Consider the following 25,509-nt stretch of genomic DNA (forward strand, 5'->3'; position numbering starts at 1 on the left):
GTTAAAATGATTACTTACTATATTTGAAGACACTGTATTTAAACATAGAAGCAGTGAATACCATCATAAATAAACAGGACAAATATATAAAACTTACCAACAGCAGCACAATAGCTGCCATCCCATTGGTAACCTGGGTTACAACGGCACACATACTTCTCAGTTGTTTCATCACGAACACAGGATGCATGGATATCACAGATGTCAACATCCAGACAGGATACATCTGTTTACAAAATTGATAACTGTACAGTACACACTTCATATTTATCCAAAGAGAAAATAAAGTGTAACTATGAAATAATTCTAAACCAGGAGAAAGATTGAAGGTTCATGTAGTAATAGTGATAATGCAAAACACCTTCTGTTCCTTCTGAACCGGAGCTTGCCCTTTCAATTCCTATGCCAACAATGTGTCGACCTGCCCTTATCAATGTAGCAGTTACTAAGTCGACACTTTACTGACAAGTATTTATGTCCATTCTTCTCTTGTCTAATGTGCCTTCTTGCTCTGAGCATACAGATAGGTTCACAGGTGTGTTGTGGTTTGTTTTCCTGAAAAACCTCCTTTGTGTTGAGAACTTGGCTTGTTTCTTGCTCAGTTTTATTTATCTGTGGAGAGCTCTCGTGTTGCAAGTGCCAAGCCAGCCATGTTTACTATGGATGTCAACTTTGCCTCCTGTAGAACTGTTGTTTATTGCACTGTTAGGTTTGATACTACACTGCTGTGCAAAACTTAAGGACGAAAGTAACTTTTGCATGTTGTGTTACTGCCAAGTAACATAGCTCGAAGAAATTTGAATCATACATAGGAGGAGCTGCTACAGTATGGTACGGTAGGCAACTGAAAGGAATATGCAATGAGACAAACAGAAATGAGAATTTTATACAGAGACAATAAATTACAAGTAAGTCAATGCGACTCATGATTGTCCCCTGGACATCAGAAAAGAAGGGGCATGGTTCTCAAAAGGGTGTGTGATCACCACAGACAGGGAACATGTTCCCATGCTGGCCACAAGATTGGCAAGGAGTTCTTGTGGTAGGGCATTCCATTCCTCCACCAAAACGTTAGACAACTGCTGGATGGTCATTGGTGCATGTGGACGTGCTGCAATACGTCTGCCCAACATGTCCCACACGTGCTCGATATTTAAGTTGGGAGAATGGGCAGGCCAGTCCATTCACCGAATATTCTCTCGTTCCGAGAGCTCCTCCACCTGCGCTGTTCAATGCGGTCATGCATTGTCATTCATAAAAATGAAGTCAGGGTCGAATGCACCCATGAAAAGATGCACGTGGGGAAGGAGTGCACTGTCACAATAACTTTGCAAATGCATGATTTTAGCTTCTTCTGTGCTTTCACATACCACTCTGAGTTAATTGTGGTAATCCTCTCTATAAAATCAACACATAACAATCCACTTTTGTTCCAGAACACTATTGCCATGACTTTCCCTGCATGCTCTTGAATTTCTTCTTGTGTGGTAAAGTCTTATGGTAATATGCCATGGACTGTCTCCTCATCTCTGGATCATTACTGTTGAACCATATTTCATTTCCTGCCACTATTTATAACAGAAAAGTTTGCCTGTCATTTGTATACTGCTCCAGGTCTTTCTGGGCATCTTTATGCACATCAGTCAACAGTTTTGAGATCCATCACAAGCAAACCTCTCTGTAACGAAGCTTTTTAATGATGTTGATCACAGCTGGTTTCCAATACCCACTATGTCACAGAGTTCACGTGTTGTGATCCAGTATGAATGACACTTGTTATCTCAGTTATTGCACCTGCTGGCTAGCCACTTTGATGTTTTGCAACAATGTTTGTTTCTCCAGCCCTAGAAGTGTTTCAGCCATCTTTTGACTGCACTGATGTCCATGGTTTGGTCGCCATACACGTTTTTGAGTCAAGTGTTTATCTCAATAGGACTAATTTCCTTCTCTGTGAGGAATTCAATCACAACTCTTTGTTTGTTTTGTATGGATATGTGGTGCATACCGGTACTTCACCACTTGCTTTTCCACACCATTGCAAGACCTCATGTCAGTCTGCTCACAACAGAAGCAATTGCAAGCCTGGGATGGACTGTTCACTCTCAGCACCTTGTTGACAGTCTTTCCTGTGTGTTTTTCTCAAGCAGACCTATTTTATAAACATAGTCTTCCAATTAGAGATTAATTCTTCATGTTTGAGTTCTCATCATGTCATCTGCTGATCGCAAAGTAGTGTCAAAGATTTGAAAGAATGCAATATTGTTAGGAATTAGTGGAGATAATAAACTTTCTTGTAGTGGATTGTATTCTTATGAATGGAGTAGTGTTGACACCAAGATTCATGAAAAAAAAGTTTGTCTTAAGACCAAGGGGCAGTGCTACAAACGTTACTAGTGATATTTGGAGCTGCAATAATATTTTTGATGAATGGGAAATATAGGAAAACAATGCTGGTCCAAACCACAATTTACCTTCCAGGAGTTCAGAAAAGTATTTGTATAATTATTTGTGGAATAGGAATTTTATGAATTTTTAGCAAACAGATGAATATTCATGCCGGATATTTGCAAAGAAAAATTGGCATTGTTGATACTACTTGGCAAGATACTAACACTGGTGGAATAAGGGCATATATAGGTGTTCTGTTTTATATAGGAGACTTTTGTGTGTGCCCATTAGTAAGGCAGGCAATAACACAGAAATGGTTTAGGAAACTTGGGCAATATTTAGATTCAAAATGAGGGTGAGTACAAATATATACTGTACACACACAATTATCATTTAGAAGCAAAATGCAAAGGAAAGTACTGTACATTTATATCTTTATTCATTTGACTTCTATGTTATTTTCTTTCAAGAGTGGCGTTTATGCTACTGTCTTGTTCTACTTAGGACTCCATCTCCTACAAAGATTGGCGATTCAGTTGATTATGATAACTCACGAAACAGTTACTCAGAAGATTAAAGTTCCTCCATACCAGCTGCACAGGTCTTTAAGCCAGAAATTTTTCTGTCTCCCCACAGATCATTTACTTTTAATTTTCTCCTCAATGATGATTTGGAGAAATTCATTTTGTTGCTGCTGTATCTATTGGGATTTAAATGCCGCTTTCAGAAAACATGGTAATTTTGGCTGGGCAGCCGCCCTAAAATAGGGAACAGCAAAAGGTTAAAGGATGCACTCCATGGTCGTTATGTCATGGGAGATGTAACATTGCCTGGTACATTGTAGATTGAGACATTTCGTGGCCATCTAGCACACGTAATAACATGATGGAGAGTCACATTTGAAAGGGTGAAGAAGAAAAGAAAGGAGGCATATTACTTTCATACTCCCATAATACATGAGTGAACTGAAGACAATTAAAATTTACATCAACTGTTAAGATTCATTCTCAATTTTCAAAGTTGAATTTTAAAAATCTAGTTAAAATGAATTTGTGACTGAGCTTTCAAAATATCTCCCAAAACAATTTATTTATTTACCTAGCATGTTATGGAATGTATTCAGTAAATTTGAATTCAAGATGCTTACCAAGTTCATTGCAATCATAACCATCCCCTTCATAACCAGCATTGCACTGACACTGAAACCTTCTCTGTGTTGCAGAGTATACACACTGCGCATAGGGATGACAGGTGTTGACGATGTTGCATGCCACTGAAATCAATAAAATCAGTACTTACTGAGCAATTTCAATGTTTTACTTTAATGATTGGACAGTTTAATTTTGAACTACCAATTAAAGATCACCCTACTGTACGTAAACTCTGGCTCAGGCACACCTCTGCGGAGGTTCGGACCTGCCTTCGGGCAGAATATACCCTTACCTTACCTTAATTAAAGATCACAGAAACTAAAAATTCACTGGCATGCCCCTTTGGAACTAAGAAGAAAAGTAGAGTCCGAACCTATTATAAAGAATCAACAGAAAAGCAAGTCATATGGAAAGCAGTTATCCATCTTGACCTGCATCCCTTAGGGCCCAAGCACTGTATTGGAGCACAGTGCAGAAGTTGGTGAAATTGAAGTGAACCAAATTGGTTATGTATGTCCAAATTTCTACCTTGATAAGAAAGAGAGTCATTAACACGTTAGCTGCAACGCTATATTTGTGACCCCCAATGAAGCACTGTTTAGAATGAAACACACTTTTACCTTATTACCTATTTTATTGTGCATGTGTACAGGTAGTAAACCATAAATGAAGCAAAAATGTTGATAAAGAGAGGCTCACAGCTGCCATCCCAACTGTCATTACAAGCACTTGAAATGAAACTGCCGACCCGATCAGGCACTGACCACTGTTTAGCCTTTCGCAGGCGATTTGGTGCAAGAGCTTGAAGCCACGTTGTGTGTTTACTTTTAATACTGTACCCATTTAAATAGTGCCTGATTGAATTTGGGGAAGCTGGAGTAATTTTTGTAACGGAACATTGGTACAAGTGAGCATGCATCAGCTATTACCCTGCCGTGCCGCTGCGGACGAGTGCGAATTAGGTCAACAAGCCGGTGAAGGTCGCCACGTCATGCAGTTACATCACCTAGTAGCCGACAGCCGAGAGGGGAAAGATATTTTGGAGAAATCTACTTGCCGGTGTGAAGGACGAATCACGTCACAAGAAGGTCAACAGCCAATGAAAGTCCAGGGAGGTGCTAGAAGGTCTTAAGATCTTTCTAGAAAGAGGTCGAAGAGGAGTCTCTAAGGAAAAGTTGCAGAGAACATTACAGTCTCGAAGGGAGAATCAAACAGAAGAGTCTCTAAGAAGTTAAGTAATACAATCTTCTGGAAGAACGTCGTATAATTTTAACCTTCAGGGAGAAGATGAATGTTCGCGGATAGTGATATTAACTGTCCATTTCTTGTATGGCACAACCACGGTTTTATTTGAGTGCTAGTTCAACTTTTCGCCAGCTAATTCAGTATAGAGCGAGGTTGTTTCAGCCGCACATTTCACCGGGTGGAACTTGCGAAACCACAGAGAATTCGTGCGCTCATTTACGCCGAGTGTTGCAGTAGAAATCTATGGAATGTCTCATTGGAAATTATAAGGGAAGTGAACTATCTGAAGTGAATATTCGAGAGGAAACCTGGCCTATAAAACATCGTAGTACCAGTAATAATGTTCCATCAGCTTCAAGACTTACTGTAATCTTGTGAATGTGTTCAGAATTCGAAGCTTGGGGTAAAACTGAACCTGAGTGTACATCATTGTGCCAGTTAAGTGTCGTAAATAATTTAGTGGTATACAACTAGTGTGAATCCTATTTTCTGATACAAAATTTTAGTTTCAGCTACCTCTGTGAAGACTAGCCGACAGCATGCAAGGAACGAGAGGAAAATCCTGGAATTTTCTGGAACATTGTTGGAGTGATTCAACGCTGCTGTACGTAGCCGTAGTCAAGATGGGTTAAGCCAAAGTGTGCACACCAGCGCGATGAACTTGTCCATCTATAAGCCTCCATAGCGGAAGAAGAGGACGCCGACGCCCATAGCTGCATCCCAACGCCAAGGATTTCTATCGGAACCATAAGTACCATTGTAAAATTTCTTCTCTTTCAGTAGATGACTAGTAGATTGTATTCTTGCTTAGAGGAATGTAGTTTCTTTTGAAATGTTGTACTTAAATGGTGATGGTAGAGTATTCATGCATTCTTTGATTTATGGTTTCTACATTTTCTACTTTTGCATTCTCTTGGAATAATGTTTGTGTTTTTTGATTCGGTGATAAGTAATCCCAGTTGCCAGTGAGTTTTACGAGGTCATGAATAATTAAGATCTTCAAAAGGAATTATGAGGGATTAAGACCTAAAAATAAGCATAATAGTAATAATAATAATAATAATAATAATAATAATAATAATAATAATAATAATAAAATGTGGTTATAATAATCATGACGAGGATGATGAAATTAAATATAGGAGTAAAATACTAATAAATCGAAGGCTTAATGAACTATTAGTTTATGTGATATGTTTGATGTCAGAAGGGATGGTAATTAAAGTGCAGCTCATCGAGAAGACGTTTTCTAGGAGCCATAGTAGGAGAAATAAAAATCATTATTATAATAATAATAATGAAAGTCGGGTATTTGACTGTTGTTGAGAATAAAATTGAACGATATTGTGATGGTGGATTTTACGATGAAATTGACGATATGGGACCACTAGGGTGCATGTCAGTCATAGTGATTATGGTGAATTATAGTGATAATAGTGATTTATGGTGATTTGATTATAATTAGGGACTAATAATAGTTCTTTCCTTCGCTCAACAACCGATATTGTATAATGTACGACTTGCTTATTATTAGCTTTTCCTGGGGCTCATAAACGTATCTTTCCGATAATGGTGGTGATGATTATTTCTTCAAGATTAATTTAGTCATCCTATTTCGTCTTGTGATAATAATCCTGATGAATTCTTATTATGATTGGTTCATGCTATAAGGGTCTTCAATAAAATTTAAGAAAAGAATATAATAATAAATGAATAATAATAATAAAGTATGATAATTTCAACTGTGTGATAAATCTGCCTATAAACTGCTGTTGTGATTATGTTGTTACGTGACAGTTATCCACATCTTTCCAGGAATGCTTAGTCTTTTCGTGTTTTTGTGTGATTTATTAGTCAGTGATGTTGTTGTTGATTACGCGTGGTGTAACGTGATGCTCTGTCCATCCATAGAATACTAGTCAGTTAGAAATCGTTATTATGATTTATAAAGGAATACAGTTGAACGAAATCTGCGAGAGAGGGGAAATACGCCAAAGAATTTTTCAAAGAATTTCTCAAAGAATTTCTCAAGGAATTTCTCAAAATTGTAAAGCATTTCTCAAAAGTAATTTGTATGGAATTTCTCAAAAAAAAAAAAAAAAAAAGTTGTAAAGAATTTCTCAAGGGTGTGAGAAAGTGATTTAGGAAGGATTTCTCATAAGTATGACAAAACAGTTTCTCAAGAAATTTTCTCAAAATATGCCAATATAAATTAAACTGAAAATTTTGTCAAAGATGTGCTATAGTAAGAATTAATCAATGGGTAATTCATAAAAATTAAGGAATTAATGAAATATGGTTATTTCATGTTCAGTGTGACATTGTTTTGTTGCAATTATAATGACAGTACCACTAATTACGTGATTGAAAATGTTACAGAGAATGGCTTCGGTTGGAAGTTCATTGAAGGTGTAATTGAATCCAATGAATTCGCTAAGCATGCCAAGGACTCATAATTGTTTTGTTAACAAGAAGAATAATCAGTTGAATCATGTTGAGGAAATGTTATAATATTTTTTTTCATGCATTATCCAGACTGAATTTTATTTTCGTATTTTAATAAATGATGTTGTTATTTGTTCTGATTTTTTTCCACATTATGTCTCCTATCCAGTCACCAATGGCTCTGTAAATATAAATCTTCTGAAGGTCGGTCCCTTAATAGCAAGTTGGCCCTGCGAACAGTCCACCCTTCTGGGACTCTCGCTCCGCCGACTGAGCGACCCCGGAGAAGGGGACAATACATCAGGTTGATGTTGCCTTAAACGAGAGTTACAGGATTATTTCATGTTGTTTGAGGCCAACTCCCACTAATAATGTGAACAATCCATCTGGGATTGCTCCATCTGATATCAGAAGAGAAATAGTTGCCAACAATGAAAGGACTTCACTCTCACTCTACAGATATCAACCTGCTGGAAGGTGATTAAAATCAAGAAAGAGCTTCCTAACAAGTACTCAAATGTTACAAGGAACTGTTGCAAAAGTACGAGTTGCCGTGCGGAAGGAGAGAACTAGTAATTTGTCTGAATGGATGGAACCAAAGGAATCTCTACCTCCTGGCCACACAGAGAACTGGTCAATCTGCAAGTCCCTGAACACACTGCAAGCTAAAGTTAGAAAAACAAGGGACAACTAATGTAAGTGGCATTTTCCGACCAAGACAGTTCTATGTGATTGTAGCGAATTTCAAACAACACAACATCTCTTATGTTGTCCCTTGTGCCCATCCAGATGTACAATGAGTGATTTGACTCAAGTTAATTCAAGGGCTCTCGAAGTGGCTAAGTTTTGGGCGGGAACTGTTTGAAGTCCCTTGATGAACACATATTTGTGTACTTGTGTCCATTTCATGCTTCTTTTTTATTTTTATGTTTTCATGTTTTATATTTTGTACTTCTGACATGAATAAATAAATAAACTACGTCAAAGTCAATTACATGTTAGTGTCTATGAAAATGAGTGACTACGTACATGACTACTTAGATTACTTAGAGCCGAAACTAAAATTCGTAACTCGCCACTGCCAAATATGACCTGCAGGACACAGACTTGCTTGCTCCGTTGGCTGGCCAAATGGCCGCCAACTAAAATTTCTTAGGCCACCGAACATGGGCTCTCAAGTGGCTGGCAGGCCTCCCTCAGGAAACGGGCCCCTTCAGCATCCATCTTCACATCTCCCTATTGAAATACATTATATAATGTCAAATAATTCGTTCGAATTCTCAATTTCATCTTTGTCATTACTAGATAAAATCATATGCCAACCTGATCGGGCTGATAATAATGTCACATATTACATTATTTTGTAAGTGTTTTATGCTGTGTAACTGATCAGATTGGGTGACAGTGTCATCAGACTACCAAAGAATCTCTTGAGATATTGTGGTTCATTTTTCCATGCTAGAATGCGAGCAGTTAGCAACTGTTGTTGGCCCAGTCAGACCGGCATAGGTAAATACCTATATTGCCAGTCCGATCAGACCCCCATGACAACTAACAAGTTAATATCAACAATGGGAAGGAACGAACAAGTGTCAAATCGAGTCAGATTTAGAGAGAGAGGAACTGAAAGTAACACATAAAAGGATAAATATACTGACAGCTCAGTGTGGGAGAAAAAGGAAGAGATTACTTGATTTAGACTTCCTTGTTCCTTTACATTGCTTATATTGGCCTGCTGGGATCCTTTTCTCCTTGTGTGTTTGTCCTGTGTTTCTAATCCTTTACCTCCTTTAGTATCTTTATATTTGCTGATGGTGACAGACTTGACAATGCTTGAGCATGATTCGCCCTTGCCTAGTTGAAGTGACACCAGGTCATGTACATCCTTTGTGACTGCAAGATCCTGCTGTGTCTCAAATCGATTTATCGTATAGTCATTCGCCCAGAGATACTGTGTAGAGTGGAATGTTGGCCTGCGACAAAGAGACCCGAGCAGATCCTGGATGTAACGGAGATGTGCATGCTTGGATGGACACAGGGAGTCACGTGACTAGACTGCACTAAGAATGAAGTGGTCAGGAACACTTAAGAGTTGCCCTGATACCTGACAAAATGAGAGAGGCAAGACAGTCACGTGGCCAGAGCTAATGCAGAATCTATTATGAAGCGAGCATTTACTCTCAGCCAGATAGACAATGGCCTCAAGGCCGACCTATAAAAGTGGTGAATGGACTGGATGAGATAGGACATGAGAGCTGCAGGTGTTCATCCTGCTGACACTCAAGACAGGCCAAAATGCAAGAAGCCAAACCCCACATAAGATGAAGAATGTCAGGAAGAAGGAAGGTAGCAACTGTTCATCCAGTGCCTGATAGGACTAAGGGTGGCAACCATTGTAGGCATTGCCACAATGAGACTGAAACTCTTACTCATGTTCTTGCTCACTGCGAGCACGGTCAGATTCTGCGTACTGCAAGACAGGAGAGTTACAGGCTTTGATGTACCACGGTCTAGTGGATAAAGGGAGTACTTGTCAGATTGACATCATTGCCTGCAAGGACACCACAAGCAACATAACAAACCCAACAATCTGCTTCAAATCCTCTGCTAACCAGCCATTCGATGTTGATCGGGAAAAGAGCCCACTATTATGAGCCCACTGGATATTCTGTTCTGCAAGAAAGCTTTATGGCCTGCGAAAGATTGAAGTTATTGGTCCGCTAGTTGAAGCCAGAGAAACAATACCAAGGAAATTTCTTACATTCTGTCATGCTTTTCAGCTTCCCAACTCACTAGCAAAGGAAGTGGTGCTGACCACTTAATACTAGAACTGCCGGAGTGGTCAAAATGACCGCTACAAATTTTCCAAACTCAATTTTGACTACAGTTTTTATTGTTCGATATTGAGCTGCAGTGACTTTTCCTGATTAGTGGTCAGGAAAATCCATATTAAATATAATTAATTTTACATCAATGGATGGGGCGTTACTAACAGGTATACCTACTACTGCCAGAGCAGTCATTTTGATCGCTGTATTAATCATCGTATTATAACATATATATTTCGGTGAGATATAATCATCTGCTCACAATTATCCTATCAACAACGGTAATGTTCAAAACCTAAAAAATGGAATTGTGATATATTACGAATTGTACGAACATTATTTCCGTTGTGTCTCCGGTAGTGTTGTCTTTCGTAAGCTTGTTACAATATAGTAAACATGTCTCGTAAACCATCAGTTGCTGAGTCTATTGCATGACATTTCTAAAGATATGCCTTATGTAGAATGTGGTCCAGAACAAAGGACCTAAGAAGAGAAAATACATACGAAGATTACTACCAAAGGATAACTCGGAAAACAGTGATTCAAATCACGCTGAAAACCGGATTGTTCAGACTGAAGGTAAGTTGATATTATTATTATTATTATTATTATTATTATTATTATTATTATTATTATTATTATTATTATTATTATTATTATTATTATTATTATTATTATGATTATAACTATCAGCATAACAACTTCGGTGAACTTTCTTGTTTTATTCCATATTCAAATTATAATGATGCCACGCATAGGCTGAGTACTGATGAGTTTTCAATTATTCTGTTACAGGCATAGAAACAGTAACCCGTAAAGCATGGTATCACAGGGGATGCGACAACTAAGGTAAAAGCCTTCTATGGCCAGATAATGTGTCATTAGATACTGATGGCATCACGGAGTAGACTGTAGCAGACTTTGGAAAGACTACACCTGATAGATTTGCTCGCCATATTCCCTCGAAAGAAAATCCAAGACTTAATCCACATTCAAAGCGGCATATTTCTGATGACAGTGTAACGAGTGCATGGCTTCTTTTTATTGATGAATCAATATCAAAACTCATAAAGCAATGTACATAAATAGAGGAAAAACGATAATAAAGAGGAACTGTGCATATGGAGAACGAAAATATAATAATGTCAATAGTGGTCAAAATGACCGCATCGGCAGTTCGAGGTATATAATATAATCTGGTGGTTCTAGTGTTAAAAGTCATCGATCAGCATTTTATGCAACCACCTTTGCTGATATGCTTTGTTGTTGTTGATTTGTTTCTATTTGCTTGGACTTTCATGAATGTTATTATTGTTTTGTTATACTTTGTCTTTTAGGCAACCCTTTTACAATTTGGTTTACATCGCACTGGCATGTAGGCCTTATGGTGACAGTGGGATGGGAGAGGGAAGGAAGAGACTGTGGCCTTAATTAAGGTACAGCCCTAGAATTTGTCTGGTGTGAAAATGGGAAACCACCTTCAGGTCTGCCGACAGTGGGGTTCGAACCCTCTATCTCCCGAATACAAGCTGATGGTTATGTGACCCGAGCCGCGCAGCCACTTGCTCTGTAGGTAACTCTTGAGTGGGGGAAGTGTTTGCTAAATTTCTTTGGTAAATATATATATAAAAGTATATATATCTTCCCTTTTTCTGTATTTATCCGGTTTTCCTCTTATGCTAGACTTCTTGCATCAAGACTGAAGATCTGTCTTTATATATTACTTGATTCCCAGAAAGAAAGTTGCTCTGGTCATAGTTTATTAAGACTGATGCCATTTTGTTATTATGCAAATTATTTTAACTTTCTTATGTGTGACTAACTGATTTTACAAGAAACTGAATTTTAGTCACTCCATAAAGCAAGAGGTAACCAAATCCAGATGATACAGAATTAGGCAGATTTCACAACAGTCATTTCAATGGTAAAGAAAATACCTTGCTGGAATGTTGTTAACCATAAATTTGATCATCCTCAGCAAGTGATCTCAGGGACAGGAACACTTAAAGATTTGTGTCCATTAACAAAATTAAAAATCTTTTGTTCCTTAGGATTTGGCTGTATAGTGCATAGGACTTGAACTATGTCTGTTCACTGGGAATGTTCGTGTTGAGAGGGAGTTTGGTGGGGTGGAGATGGAGGGTGGGAAAACAACAAGATAATTTGTTTACTATTAAAACAATTATACTGAAGTTAGTTCATTTAACTCTTAACAATGATAAATAAGACAGTTTGGTGTTACTCTAACTTAGTTCCGGGCTTCGTGCAATCTGATATTCCAGGTTGCTAGTCTTACTGGTGCAGAGATGGCATGCACGAGTAAAAGCCAATTAAATCAAATTAAGCAAGTGAAGTCATAAAATAAGATTTATGTATATTAATGAGAAAGTAAATTTATCTTCTTTACTACTCTGAAACAGAGACACATTGTTTGAGTTACAACTTTTGTACCCACAAATACATAGCTTCAGTATCAGAAATTACAGTCACAGTGGCTTGTGCAATAGAACCTGGCTGCAGTCAGTCATGGTCAAGGAACAAGTCACATAACATCCTTCAGTTATTATGGACAGAAAAAACAGGGCATGTAGACCTTTACAAACAGACTGTTTTCTTGATTGGGCCAAGTACTGTCTAGAGTGGACCACTTTTTGCATATTCTTGACACTGTTCCACAGAAAGACTAAACTACAGTACATCCACTATGAAAATAGTATACAATAGCTTATGAAGTTTTCTCTGGTACTTTCATGTTCTGATCTCCCGTGATAGCTGAGAAAAAAATTTGTAAGAGCATGAAGGTCTGTTAGGTAATGAAAGAGCAGATAAGCTTGCTAAACTTGCAGCATTTAGTGACAACAAAACTGTATAGAAAAGAGCCCCTACATCAAAAGTGAAACATGAATTATATATTATTTCACAATCAGTGAATGGTCAAACCTGTGGAACTCAAGTAATAAGGGTGAACTTACAAGAAATTTTTTTTTCCCAGGGTACAGGACCGTTTGGAACGCAGTTTATTGAAACCAAACTTCACCAGCACTTAGTTTCTTTAGGATCATGGAAATTTTAAATTTTATTTATATAAATTCAAAATTAGTAGTGATAACAGTTGTGTTTGTGGAGATGAAGAAACTGCAACTCACTTTACTTTTGATGGTCCATTCTTCAGCAAAGCTAGATATATTTTGGAACAACACTTAAATTGTTGTACAGTAATGTTAATCAAACCTATTTTGGGGATATTTCACAAGATCTGTTGTTTGAATGAATTTTTTAAGTTTATGCAGTTTATTTTAGAAAAAAAATTAAGAATAGTTTTTCCTTTCCTCCCAGTTTAGTTAATGTGTGTGTGTGTGTGTGTGTGTGATCACTAACTTCAAAACTTTTGTATTATATGTTTGTACTATTTAAGGTAATTAGTTATAATCTACAGGCCTAATACGCTGGAAAAAGTAAGGATTTTTCATGGATAATAAATAAATAAATAAATAAATAAATAAAAGCTCGTCGACTCAACCCAGCAAATGGGACTAAGTTGACTACTGTTTTAAAGTACATGGAAATGAGGTTTCGCCACATGCTGGTCAGGCTTCGCCATCTTATATGACTGTTCATTATCACAGGATAAGGTATCTCTACAGAGTGTATCAGAAATATACCAACAAAGAACTCAGGCATGCTCGTCTTATTATGTTAAGAACGATGGTGCAATTGGAAAAACATTTCTTTTACAGAAAATGAGGTTACCTTGTTACTTCTGGGAGAGCGATTCAAATTGACAAACTCACCGCATTTGCTATGTCAGAACACAAGCCGTTGCCATGCTTCAGCAAAGAGAAGGGGAGGGAGGAGAAGTGGGCTGTATGATAGAGACAGAGTTAATGCTCCGCGAGTATGCACAAGTTTCCTTGTTCGACTCAGACAGTATTGTGCTTGTCTCTTACAGGAATATCCACCGTTCGTTTATTAAACAGCCATAAACTGCACATACAGTACAAGAACACACTGTATTTAAGACACACTTATCAGTCAAGGATGCACCTGGGGGTGTTTTCCAACAGGATAATGCACGCTGCCATGCTGCTGTTGTAACCCAACGTGCTCAACAAGGTGTCGAGATGTTGCCTTGGCCGTTGGATTCCCCACAGGAAAGGTGAAGAGACAAAATGATAAACATAAATGCAGATGGTTGAAGACTAGGAACATGGGACAAACACAAAAGGAAAAAAGGAACCCAACGTTTAATATAAGTAATTGAAAGGAACTAACAAGTGTTAGTAACATGAAAAGGAACACATCATAGGATAAACACAATGAGAGGTCAGCAGTACTGTCTTTAACCTTAAGCTTAACTATTCGATTCCATTCGAGCAAGGTATGTTGGGTTAAATCAATGTAGACTCCAACAAGGAATTTCTTAAAGTGATGTATATTATGTTACAACCATCCTGTAAAATACAGGTAATTACAAATGACCATTCATTTGGTACCTTCACCATTTCCCTTTTCTCACTGTGACTGTGTTCCCCTCTCTGTAGTACTGGCCAGTGGGAGTACAGTAAGCTGCATGACTTTGATCCAGAATAATAAAATAAAGAAACTTACTTTCTTATTTCCATAAGCACATTTACACACAGTAAGACAATATAAAATGTACATTTTGTTCCAGTGGCTCCCATAGTTCCGTGTGATAGTGAACTTGCTCCTGGTACTGGATCACACATTTCTCTTTCCTGCTGGTATACATAACCCTTCGGACAGAAGCACTTGGTGGGAGTGAAGCATGCAGGCTCGGGTCTGGGCTCAACTGAAATGAAGTAATTTGAGATGGACTAGTACGTGCCATCTTCTTTGTGAGTTACTAGGAGCAAGTTACAATCATTATCTTCTAAAATGCTCAGTTAAGAAAATTAGCAGGAGCAAAATATATACGAGGTATAATAATAAGATATGGCCAAACTTTCAGGACACATTCCACATATGTAGAAGAAGGAAATATGTTATATAGACATGGGTCCAGAAATCCTGGTAAACACACAGGAACAGAACGTACCAGCATACCATATACAACTTTTTCTTACATAAAATGTTTAAAATGCTCTCCGTTAGCACTGATATGCTGCCGCACTGTATCCTGGATGCGCTGATGTTTCCTGGAGTGCATATGGTCTCTTGGCTATGTCTGGCTAAGTTGTAATTCTTTAGTTTTACCACCAGTGTTTCGCATTACATTTGACCAAAGGTGATTCTGATACATGTAGCATCAACTATTTAGTATTCAGTACTGACTTAGCAAGCACATAGTTGTTTACTAGTGATCTTTACGGTCTTGGTTTCTGGTACAGTGCAATAGAAGTGCACACAAATGCAGAGTTGGCAGATGCCCATTTGATGTATGGATTAGCACACAGTACTGGCTGTGCCGTTCAAAGTTTGAATGAGGAGAGATTTTCAGAACAAGGGTGCCCTGGCAGGAAGATGTTTGAAGCAACTGATTGTCATCTTAGGGAGCATGGGATGTTTAAAACTGCTTCTCACAACTGGGGGAGGCCTAGAAGGATAAGGATACCACAACTGGAGGAGAAATTTCTTCATACAATTGATGATGCTGTACAGCCTGTCATCTACACAAACCCAGCACCACTTTCACCAGGAGCATCACCAACAAGTCTTACCTCATCATAGGTAATACAAGGGCACTAGGAAAGTTTTGCAAAACGCAAAAAAACGGTTGGCTGGACACCCCTGTTATGGTGAGGAATGGAAAGAGGGGTGAAAAGCGGTCTAGAAGACAGCAAGGCGTGACCTTCACACCAGTTGTTACCAAGCGGTGGGACTGAAAGCAAGTTAAGATGTCAGTGTGGTCTAAAGGTGAATATCGCGCAATTATCCACTACAATTTTGCTCGTGGATTAAGTGTTGACCAGTGCCTGGAGGAAATGACTCCTATGCTGCGGAAAGACTGTCCACATCGGACAACAATTTTCCGCTGGTACAAAGAGTTCCAGAGGGGAAATTTTGGGGTCGAAGACGATCCTCGTTCTGGGCGACCGTCTGAATCAGTGACTGAGGGAAACATTGAAGTTGTGAGAAAAATGTTGCAGCAAGAGAGGCGGTTAACATATTGGCAGGTAGAAGAGACCTCCACATCCCTGCACCAGCTATTCATTCAATTCTACACGACCATCTCCATGTTAGAAAGGTTTGTTTCCTCTGGGTGCTCCATTCACTTTCAGAGGAACAAAGGGCACATCAAATGAAATGGTGCCAAAAAATGCTAAAACAGTTTGAAAATGGGACTTTGCGTAACATCAATAGCATCGTTATAGGTGACAAAACTTGGCTTTTTTATTAAGATGTCCCAACAAAATCCCAGAACAAGGTGTGCCTGTTTGAAGATGAGGGTACTCCTGTGACTGTGTGAAAGTCAAGGTCAGTGAAGAAAAGGATGATTACAGTATTCTTCACTAAACAGGGCATCCTTACTCGGGTTGTGCTAGAAACACAAAGGACAGTTACTGCAAAGTGGTACAGTAAGACTTGTCTGCCTCAGGTCATCCAGGCTCTCAAGCAGCTCTGTCCAAGGTCATGGCTCAACACTTGGCTCTTGCATTACAAAAATGCTCCAGCACATCGTGCTAACATAACAATGGATTTCCTTGCCAGATCAGGGTTGACTGTGCTTGATCACCCTCGATACAGTCCTGATCTTGCCCCATGTGACTTCGCACTCTTCTCAGAAGTGAAGATGAAGCTGAAAGGACGGCGTTTTGCATCCGACGAGGAGCTTCTGGCAGCATGGGATCAAGAGTGTGAAAATGTAACTGAAGAAAAGTGGCAGATTTGGTTCAGTGACTGGTTTTGACATATGGAGAAGTGTACTGAGTGTGGTGGAAATTATTTTGAAAAAGTCTAAAGCGTTCACTCACATTGCAAAACTTTTCTAGTGCCCTTTGTAAATTTCATATTATTCCATATTGAAGAGCAATATAACGTAAAACTAAAGCTGAAGGTTTCCACCTATTCAATACTATTTATTGTAACCTTTAAACAGTTACACATATTTGATGAAATTAGTTTTGGTCTTGCTAGAGACCATCATCAGTCAAAATCAATAAAATTAAGGCAAGACATGAACTATAGATAAAATTTGTGAAGCAAGCATGTGTTGTTGATATTCAGTGCCAGGGAAGTAAAGATTTGGATGTTAAACAATCATCACGAATACATGTCTTGTGTAAGTTCACAGTTTTATTCCAATTTGAAGAAACTAGTTTCATAAAATATGTTGAAATATCTTCAATTCTGCTCGTTACACCAGTAAGTAAGCAAATTATACCATAGAAACACCAGCTTCAACTCACACATCCTTTTATTATGAGCTGTTGACTACAACTGACTTTCACACACACCAAGCAATTCAAACGTTCAAAGAACAAAAACAAATTAAGACGAACCACTCGACTCAATTTACCCGTGTTACCTCATACAAAGGTCATCAAGACTGCACTTCATCCAACGTCATCTGTCTACCAGCTCAATGCAGACACTGCCCATATTTTTACACTGGCTTAACTACCAACACTCTAGCCAAAAGACTATATGGCTAACACAGTAGCTGTAAAACCCTCAACATGGATCTTCTTGTCCCCAACTCCATCAAACGACATTTGATGATTATTTCACGGTCAAAGTCCTCAAACATTTACACCCATCTTCCCACCCTCTTGCCATTAGAGATTCTAAAGTTAGACATTAACTGGTGCTCAGGTCTAGGGAGGCACCCAACTTTAACGTCAGATAACTGCTCCTCTTGTCTCGTCCTCCCCTCACCACTCCCTCACAAAATAACAGCATCCACTTGCAAACAATGACCACTATCATTCTTATTCTACCCTTCAGTCACAAAGGTGCAACTGAAAATTTTGGACCTATGTCTTTCTTTTGTGTATTCTATTTCCACATGTTCTGACATGTTCATTTATAACTGTCAGGTTGTTCATTCTGCCTAAACTAATTCTGAATAAATACATTTATAAACTATCCGACAAGGAAAATGTGGTAACAGGATACCTCTAATTAATGTTGCTTGAGGTTTGACATACAGCAATTTCAGTGTACTGAATGAGGAATAAGTTAAGTTTTGGCCTTGAAAATGGGAGAATAGGACCTTATCATTTCTTGATTCATCAACTGGAGAATATAGAAGCTTTCAATCTGATAAGATTCAAGAGACAAGGTTTGGAAAGAAAAAAAATGTATATATATTTTAAGAGGATAATGCTATGAAATAAAATTTTAACGTGTAAAAGATATTTCTAAGAAAGTGGTGGACAGTTGTAGGAAAACAGAGTGTATTGATTTTAGTGTGTTTATTAAATATCCTAAAAAGGACATGGGTTCATCAATTTTAAATTATTGGACAGTAGTATTTTTCTATTTTAATTAGATAAAATAATTTTTGAGATGCTACAGCTGAAGAAGTCTTAAATAAAAGATGAAACATGTACCAAAGATTGCAGAAAATGTTTTAAGATTAAGTGTATTCTCACTTGTTAAGTGAAGTGTATTGATTGGGTGGATCATTAAACCAAATATTAATTATTAATCTGTTTCCTATTTGTAAATATCTTTTTATTAATGAAATCCTGAATTCTTAGGAGGAATGTGATAAAATCAGCTCAAAGATGAGTGTTTTCTACAAAAGTATATTTTTTCTACAAATCTGTCATTGCTTGGAACTATCAGAACACTTTCAAAGAAGACCAAGAAAAAAGCACAGATGTGCACAATACTGGTGGGTGGTACCAAGAACCATTGTTAACTGAAATTTCACTAAACGTTTGAGGAAAGAGAAACCGTGTATCAGTATCATACCTGTCTCTAATAAATTAAAGTTGTGGTGATGGTGAAACATTACAACTAGTTTCAAGAAGGGAAAAAAGAGGGCCTAAAAATTAGCAGAGTTTGGCAATCTTTGCTTGCAGAAAACATAAGAATAGCCACACTGGGTCACACTATGTAAATCCTGGAAATGCCAATCTGAGAGACATGCAAGGCAATGCTGGCACCACCAACTAGCCTTCCTCTATTATATAAGTAAGGGCATCCACCATCCCAGGTCATTTTATCATGACAACATATTTATAATACAATATCAATACGGGCTAATATCAGCCAAAAAGTACAAAGCTTGTTTGTTAACACCAGCCATGAAATCCTGTGCCACTATGAAATATTACATTCTTGAGTGTCTTGTCATTTAAGACGAAACAAAATACAATTCAGACTTTTTCTCTTAAAACTTTCCACAGGTATAGTATTGGCCAATATCTAAGTGGTGGAGTGCATTTGTTTTACTATTTATCATCATGTATCACTTACGATGTTCATTGCCCTCCTCCTCGCCAGTCTCATTCCTGAGCACACAACTGCTTCCTATGATCTCGTACTCTGAAGGACACCAGCATACGCCCAGTAGACAGGTTGGCGAAGGTGCCCAGTCTGTGTTGTTTAGTAGAGTGTCGTCAACACAGCTGTAACCATCTCCTTGGTACCCAGGTAGGCAGGCACAGGCATGGCTTCCAGTGTTTTCATTGTAATAGCAGGTTGCAAATGGTGAGCAATTGTTCGCAATGTCACAGGTGTCTTCTGGGGAATAAAGAAAACAAACAATATGAGAGAGTTATTGGACAAAGAAGGGATCTAAAATGATCTTGTTCAGTTCTGATTTCCATGTATTATTAAATAATCTACAGCTGCCATTGTAACGTAAGAGTCAGTCAGGTAGAACAAGCAAACAAGTATGGATACAATGGTGATCAGTACAGCAGTACAAGGGGACTGGTTAGAGATCACTTTGATCTGAACTTCAGAAACATTCTCTGCTTGTGTGCTATGATTATGACTCCAAATTATGAAAAATTAGTGAGGGACCGAACGAGTTGGTTGTGTGATGTGGGCCATTTAACTGTGAACTGAGTTTACAATCAGAAGATAGTATGTTCGAACCCCACTGTCAGCAGCCCTGAAGATGGGTTTCCAAAGTTTCCCATTTTCACACCCAGCAAATGCTGGGACTGTACCTTAGTTAAGGGTACGACTACTTCTTTCCCAGTCCTAGCCCTGACCTATTCCATAGTCACCATAAGACCTTGTAAAATAAATTAGTGAGGGAGAAAAGAGGCAAGCGTTTTGAGCTTGGACAGGTAGCTTCTTGGATGAATGGTCAGTGCAGTGGTGTTCAATGCATAGGGTCCTGGGTTTGATTCCTGGTTGGGCCAAGGGTTGTAATCATGTTTGATTAATTTCTTAAGCTTGGAGTCTGGGTATTTGTGACCATCTTAGTACACATCTTTATTTACATACTGCACAACACACTACCAACCAGTACAGAAACATGCTATTTCTCATGGCTGAGAAATTATATAATGGACGCAGAAATTTCTTCAAGGAACTGGAGTGTGTATTGTAGAGAAATTATAAGAATGGTAGGAGGGGGAGTATTCATTCTCGTGAAAGAAGAATTTGTAAGCTACAAAAAAGTTGACTTACATGAAATTCTAGGTGTAAGGCTCATCTCTAAAGATAATAGTCAACTTGATGTCTTTGGAGTCTACAGACTGGGAAAGGGTAGCGCTGATGCTGATTCAGAATTATTTGATAAGATAATCTGCTATGTGGGAAATGATATGGAAAGGAATGTGATTGGAACAGGTGATCTCAATTTACCAAATGTCAATTGGGAAGATAATGTGAACGACAGGAAGCACGACCAACAAATGGCATATAAGTTAATGTGGGAAGGACAGCTGATTCAGAAAGTGATGGAACCAACAATGGGGAAGAATATTCTGAATGTGGTGCTGGTAAAACCATATGAGTTCTATAGAGAAACCAAAGTAATAGATGGTATTAGTGATCACAAAGCTCTTTTGTCGTAATTAAAAATAGATGTGTTAGAAAGGAAGATCTTAAAAGTAGGACTATTAGGCAGTACCACATGGTTGATAAAAGCAGGCAAGAGGGAGTTTAAAAAATTAACTATGATCGGTGGAAAACGGTAAATAAAAATGTAAACAGATTCTGGGATGGGTTTAAAGCAATTGTTCAGGAATGTGAAAACAGGTTTGTACCTTTAAAGGTGGTAACGAATGGTAAAGACCCACTATATTTTAACAGAGAAGTAAAGAGACTAAGAAGGAGGTGTGGTTTGGAAAGAAATAGAGTTAGAAATGGCTATGTAAGTAAGGAAAAATTGAAGGAACTTACTAGGAAATTGAATATAGCAGAGAAGTCAGCTAAGGATAACATGATGGCAAGCATAATTGGCAGTCATACAAATTTTAGTGAAAAATAGAAGGGTATGTATGGGTACTTTAAGGCAGAAACAGGTTCCAAGAAGGAAATTCCAGGAATCATTGATGAACAAGGGGAGTGTGTATGCAAGGATCTTTAAAAGGCAGAAGTATTCAGTCAGCAGTACGTAAAGATTGTTGGTTACAAGGATAATGTCCAGATGACTAATACTAAAGAAGTATTAAAATTTGCCTGTGATAACAACAACATACACAATAAGATACAAAAGTTGAAAAGTAGAAAAGCAGCTGGAATTGATAAGATTTTGGGGGATATACTAAAGACAATTGGTTGGGATATAGTACCATATCTGAAGAACTTATTTGATTGTTTTCATGAAAGAGCTGTACCAGATGAATGGAGAATAGGGAACATGCATGATCCGGGGTTTTAATTAAAAATATACTAATCTGATTCAAAATTTCATGCAGAATTCAAAAATGTGATTAGAATGTACAAATAATAACTCCAAACATGATAAAAATTAAATCAATGTACGAAACTGTCACGTGACGCAAGTATGCGATCTCATTGGTCTGACGTCATCGTACAGGTTGACTGAATTAGCAGACGAAATAACACATAGTGCGCTGTGAGAAGCAGGATACACTTAGCGTATTTCTACTTTATGTTAGTGTCTGGTAAAGTTAAATTCAAGGTCTATACATTGGATAAGAATCTGAGTGTTATATTTTAGACTTAAAAATGAATCCTTCGCAGACAGTGAGGCAGAAAACTTATAAATGGTGTAGAGTTCCGATGTGCAATAGCACATCGCATACCATCCCAAACAAACTGTTTATAAATGTTCCAAAGACGCTAAAACTAGGGAGAAATGGATTTTGGCAAGCCAGAGAAATGCTGGTGATATATCGGAGAAGTCTACAGTTTATTTTCTTGAAGATTTTAACGTAAGATGAATTTGTTTGAATTTTAAATCACTTTTCCATATCAGCTGTTCTAGTGGTAAAACTTTAAATTTTAATGTATAATGCTTTATTTAAATGCCTCAATTACATCTTGGAATATGAAAGTAATAAACAGTGCATTAATTAATGCTGATTATTAAAGTATTCTCCAAACCTAACCTATGTTTTGGACGATCCATGTCAAGATAATAAATCAAAGGGGTTATGAACCATTTTGACAGCTCTAATTCTCCCAATTTATCTTGGCATGTGACAGTTATTTATGTCTTTATTGAAGAGCTTAATTTGTAAATAAATTTAGGCTATATCTAAATAAATATGACAAAAAAATAGGCGTGTACATCATGAAAGGAAACAACGTGAATTTAACAAATGTATAACTCTACACAAAAACCAATGCTTGTCTGTTGGGGTCTTATAAGTTAACAATGCTCAATTATAATAATTATCATAATAATGAAATAAATAACATAATTGCACACAGGTGAAAATAGTGATGTTGGTGTTTAAAATATTATCCAACTTAGCCTAAGTTTTAGGTCATACAAGCCAAGTCAATAAACCGAAGGGTAAAAATAACAGGCAAGTTGGCCGTGCGGTTTAGGAGCGCGCAGCTGTGAGCTCGCATCCGGGAGGTAGTGGGTTTCGAACCCCACTGCCGGCAGCCTTGAAGATGGTTTTCCGTGGTTGACTATTTTCACACCAGGCAAATGCTGAGGCTGTACCTAAGGCCACGGCCACTTCGTTCCCATTCCTAGGCCTTTCCTGTCCCATCATCGCCATAAGACCTATATGTGATGGTGTGACGTAAAGCAAATAGAAAAAAAAAAAAAAAGTAAAAGACACAGCACCCAAAGACATTCCTGTATTGAACGACTAAAATGTCACCAGGACACTTTTCTTGCCTGATATGCTCAGCTTGTTAAAAGCCAAATGTAATTAATGTTATTGGCTTTACACTCCGCTAACTATTTCTATGGTTTTCAGAGACGCCGATGTGCAGGAATTTAGTCCTGCAGGAGTTCTTTTACGTGCCAGTAAATCTACCAACACGAGGCTGACGTATTTGAGCACCTTCAACTACCACCGGACTGAACCAGGATCGAACCTGCCAAGTTGGGGTCAGAAGGCCAGCACCTCAACCGTCTGAACTGCTCAGCCCAACTTGTGAAAACTAGATGAAGTCATATTTATCGTTATCATGTTTAACTTTCTCCCTCCACAAAGATATTTAATGTTTCTCTTTCATGGGCCCTGGAAGTGGGTAGGCCAGCTGTCCCAACCATAAATATATATTTTTTTAGGAATGATAGATTATAGCCCTATAGTACTATGATCTTTCTTTCTTTCCTTCTTTCTTTCTTAATCAGTTTATCCTTCAGGGTTGGTTTTCTCTCGGACTCAGCGAGGGATTTCACCTCTACCACTTCAAGGGCAGTGTCCTGGAACATGAGACTTTGGGTATGGTGATGAAACTGGTGAGGAGGGCTATTACCTCGCCCAGGTGGCCTCACCCGCTATGCTCAACAGGGGCCTTGTTGGAGGATGGGAGGATCGGAAGGGATAGACAAGGAAGAGGGAAGGAAACGGCCATGGCCTTAGGTGCCTGGAGGAGAAGTGGTAAAATACGAAAAACCACTTTGAGGATGGCTGAGGTGGGATTCGAAACCCCTCTACTCAGTTGACCTTCCAAGGCTGAGTAGACTCCGTTCCAGCCCTCATACTATTTGTTTTCAACTTTCATGGCAGAGCCGGGAATCGAAACTGGGCCTCCGGGAGTGGCAGCTAATCACATTAACCACTACACCACAGAGGCGGACTAGTACTATAATGCTACCTATATGTTTATGTTAGTGCTGAAATCCTATTTCTTACTTTACTAATGCTGAAAGCCCAAAAATGTCATGTTATTCTTTAATATGGGAATCAGTCTAGAAGGAAATGTTGAAAGTGATGTCCAGGTTCGTTGTTATCCTAATACTATGGGTTACAGTACATTGCACGTATATTAAAGACGCCACTTACAAACTTGCTTTTTATCCGCGAATTTCTGCGGCCACAAAAGTCACTATTTTTCAAGAATGGTGACATCTGCACATGGTAGATTGTCTGACTGTGCTGTTTTGAACCTTTCTTCTGTCATTTCGAATTTATTCACGATCATGCATGAATAATAAACAATCGGCTTTTAGCAACGGCTGGTAGAGCTGCATCCGGTACTGGATCGTGACGTCACAGCGCGCCGCTTACGTCAGAGGCCGTTTCACTCGCCTTGCGGAAAGGCACTATTAAATATTTTTTTTAATGGTAGAAAACAAGGCAACTTACCACAATGTAATATGTTTACGTACTATTTCATTGGTGTACTGTCCGACTCGTTGGCTGAACGGTCAGCGTACTGTCCTTCGGTTCAGAGGGTGCCGGGTTCGATTCCAGGCCGGGTCAGGGATTTTAACCTTAATTGGTTAATTTCAATGGCACGGGGGCTGGGTGTATGTGTTGTCTTCATCATCATTCCATCCTCATCATGACATGCAGGTCGCCTACGGGGGTCAAATAGAAAGACCTGCACCTGGCGAGCCGAACCTGTTCTGGGATATCCCGGCACCAAAAGCCATACGACATTTCATTGGTGTACTTTAAAAAAAAAAAATCTTTGAAAATTATGCATGTTCCCTATTGCTATAGTAGCCCCCATGTATAAAGGAAAGAGTGATAGACTTAAAGCTGAAAATTACAGGCCAGTCATTTTGACATGCATTGCATGTAAGCTTTGGGAAAGCATTATTTCTGATTATATTAGACATGATTGCAAAATTAATAACTGGTTCAATAGAAGGCAGTTTGGGTTATTCCACTGAAGCTCAACTTGTAGGATTCCAGCAAGATATAGCAGATACCTTGAATTAAGGAGCGCAAATGGATTGTATCGCGATTGACCTATCTGAGGCATTTGATAGGGTAGATCATGGGAGACTTCTGGCAAAAATAAGTGCAATTGGATTAGACAAAAGAATGTCTGAATGTGTGGATATATTTCTAGAAAATAGATCTCAGAGAATTAGAGTAGGTGAAGCTTTATCTGACCCTGTAATAATTAAGAGGGGAATTCCACAAGGCAGTATTATTGGACCTTTATGTTTCTTTATACATATAAACTGT

The 25,509-nt window shown here is 38.4% G+C and overlaps 1 protein-coding gene across 4 annotated transcripts in view; it reads right to left on the bottom strand.

Moving 5' to 3' along the window:
* The window catches only part of Ndg (Nidogen), a 224,135-nt gene that overhangs the window by 52,737 nt on the left and 145,889 nt on the right, over nucleotides 1–25,509 (bottom strand). Inside the window, exons 14-17 of one of the 4 annotated variants that reach the window (XM_067153761.2) lie at nucleotides 19,445–19,708; nucleotides 14,718–14,867; nucleotides 3,536–3,661; nucleotides 98–226 (exon numbers count right to left, since the gene is read on the bottom strand). In XM_067153761.2, the coding sequence (XP_067009862.1) occupies nucleotides 98–226; nucleotides 3,536–3,661; nucleotides 14,718–14,867; nucleotides 19,445–19,708 (669 nt within the window). Of the gene's footprint in view, nucleotides 1–97; nucleotides 227–3,535; nucleotides 3,662–14,717; nucleotides 14,868–19,444; nucleotides 19,712–25,509 lie in introns of all 4 variants that reach the window. The other 3 variants (XM_067153760.2, XM_067153764.2, XM_067153763.2) reach the window with 3 other exon arrangements.

This window comes from Anabrus simplex, chromosome 9 (assembly GCF_040414725.1).
Source record: "Anabrus simplex isolate iqAnaSimp1 chromosome 9, ASM4041472v1, whole genome shotgun sequence".
NCBI lineage: Eukaryota > Metazoa > Arthropoda > Insecta > Orthoptera > Tettigoniidae > Anabrus > Anabrus simplex.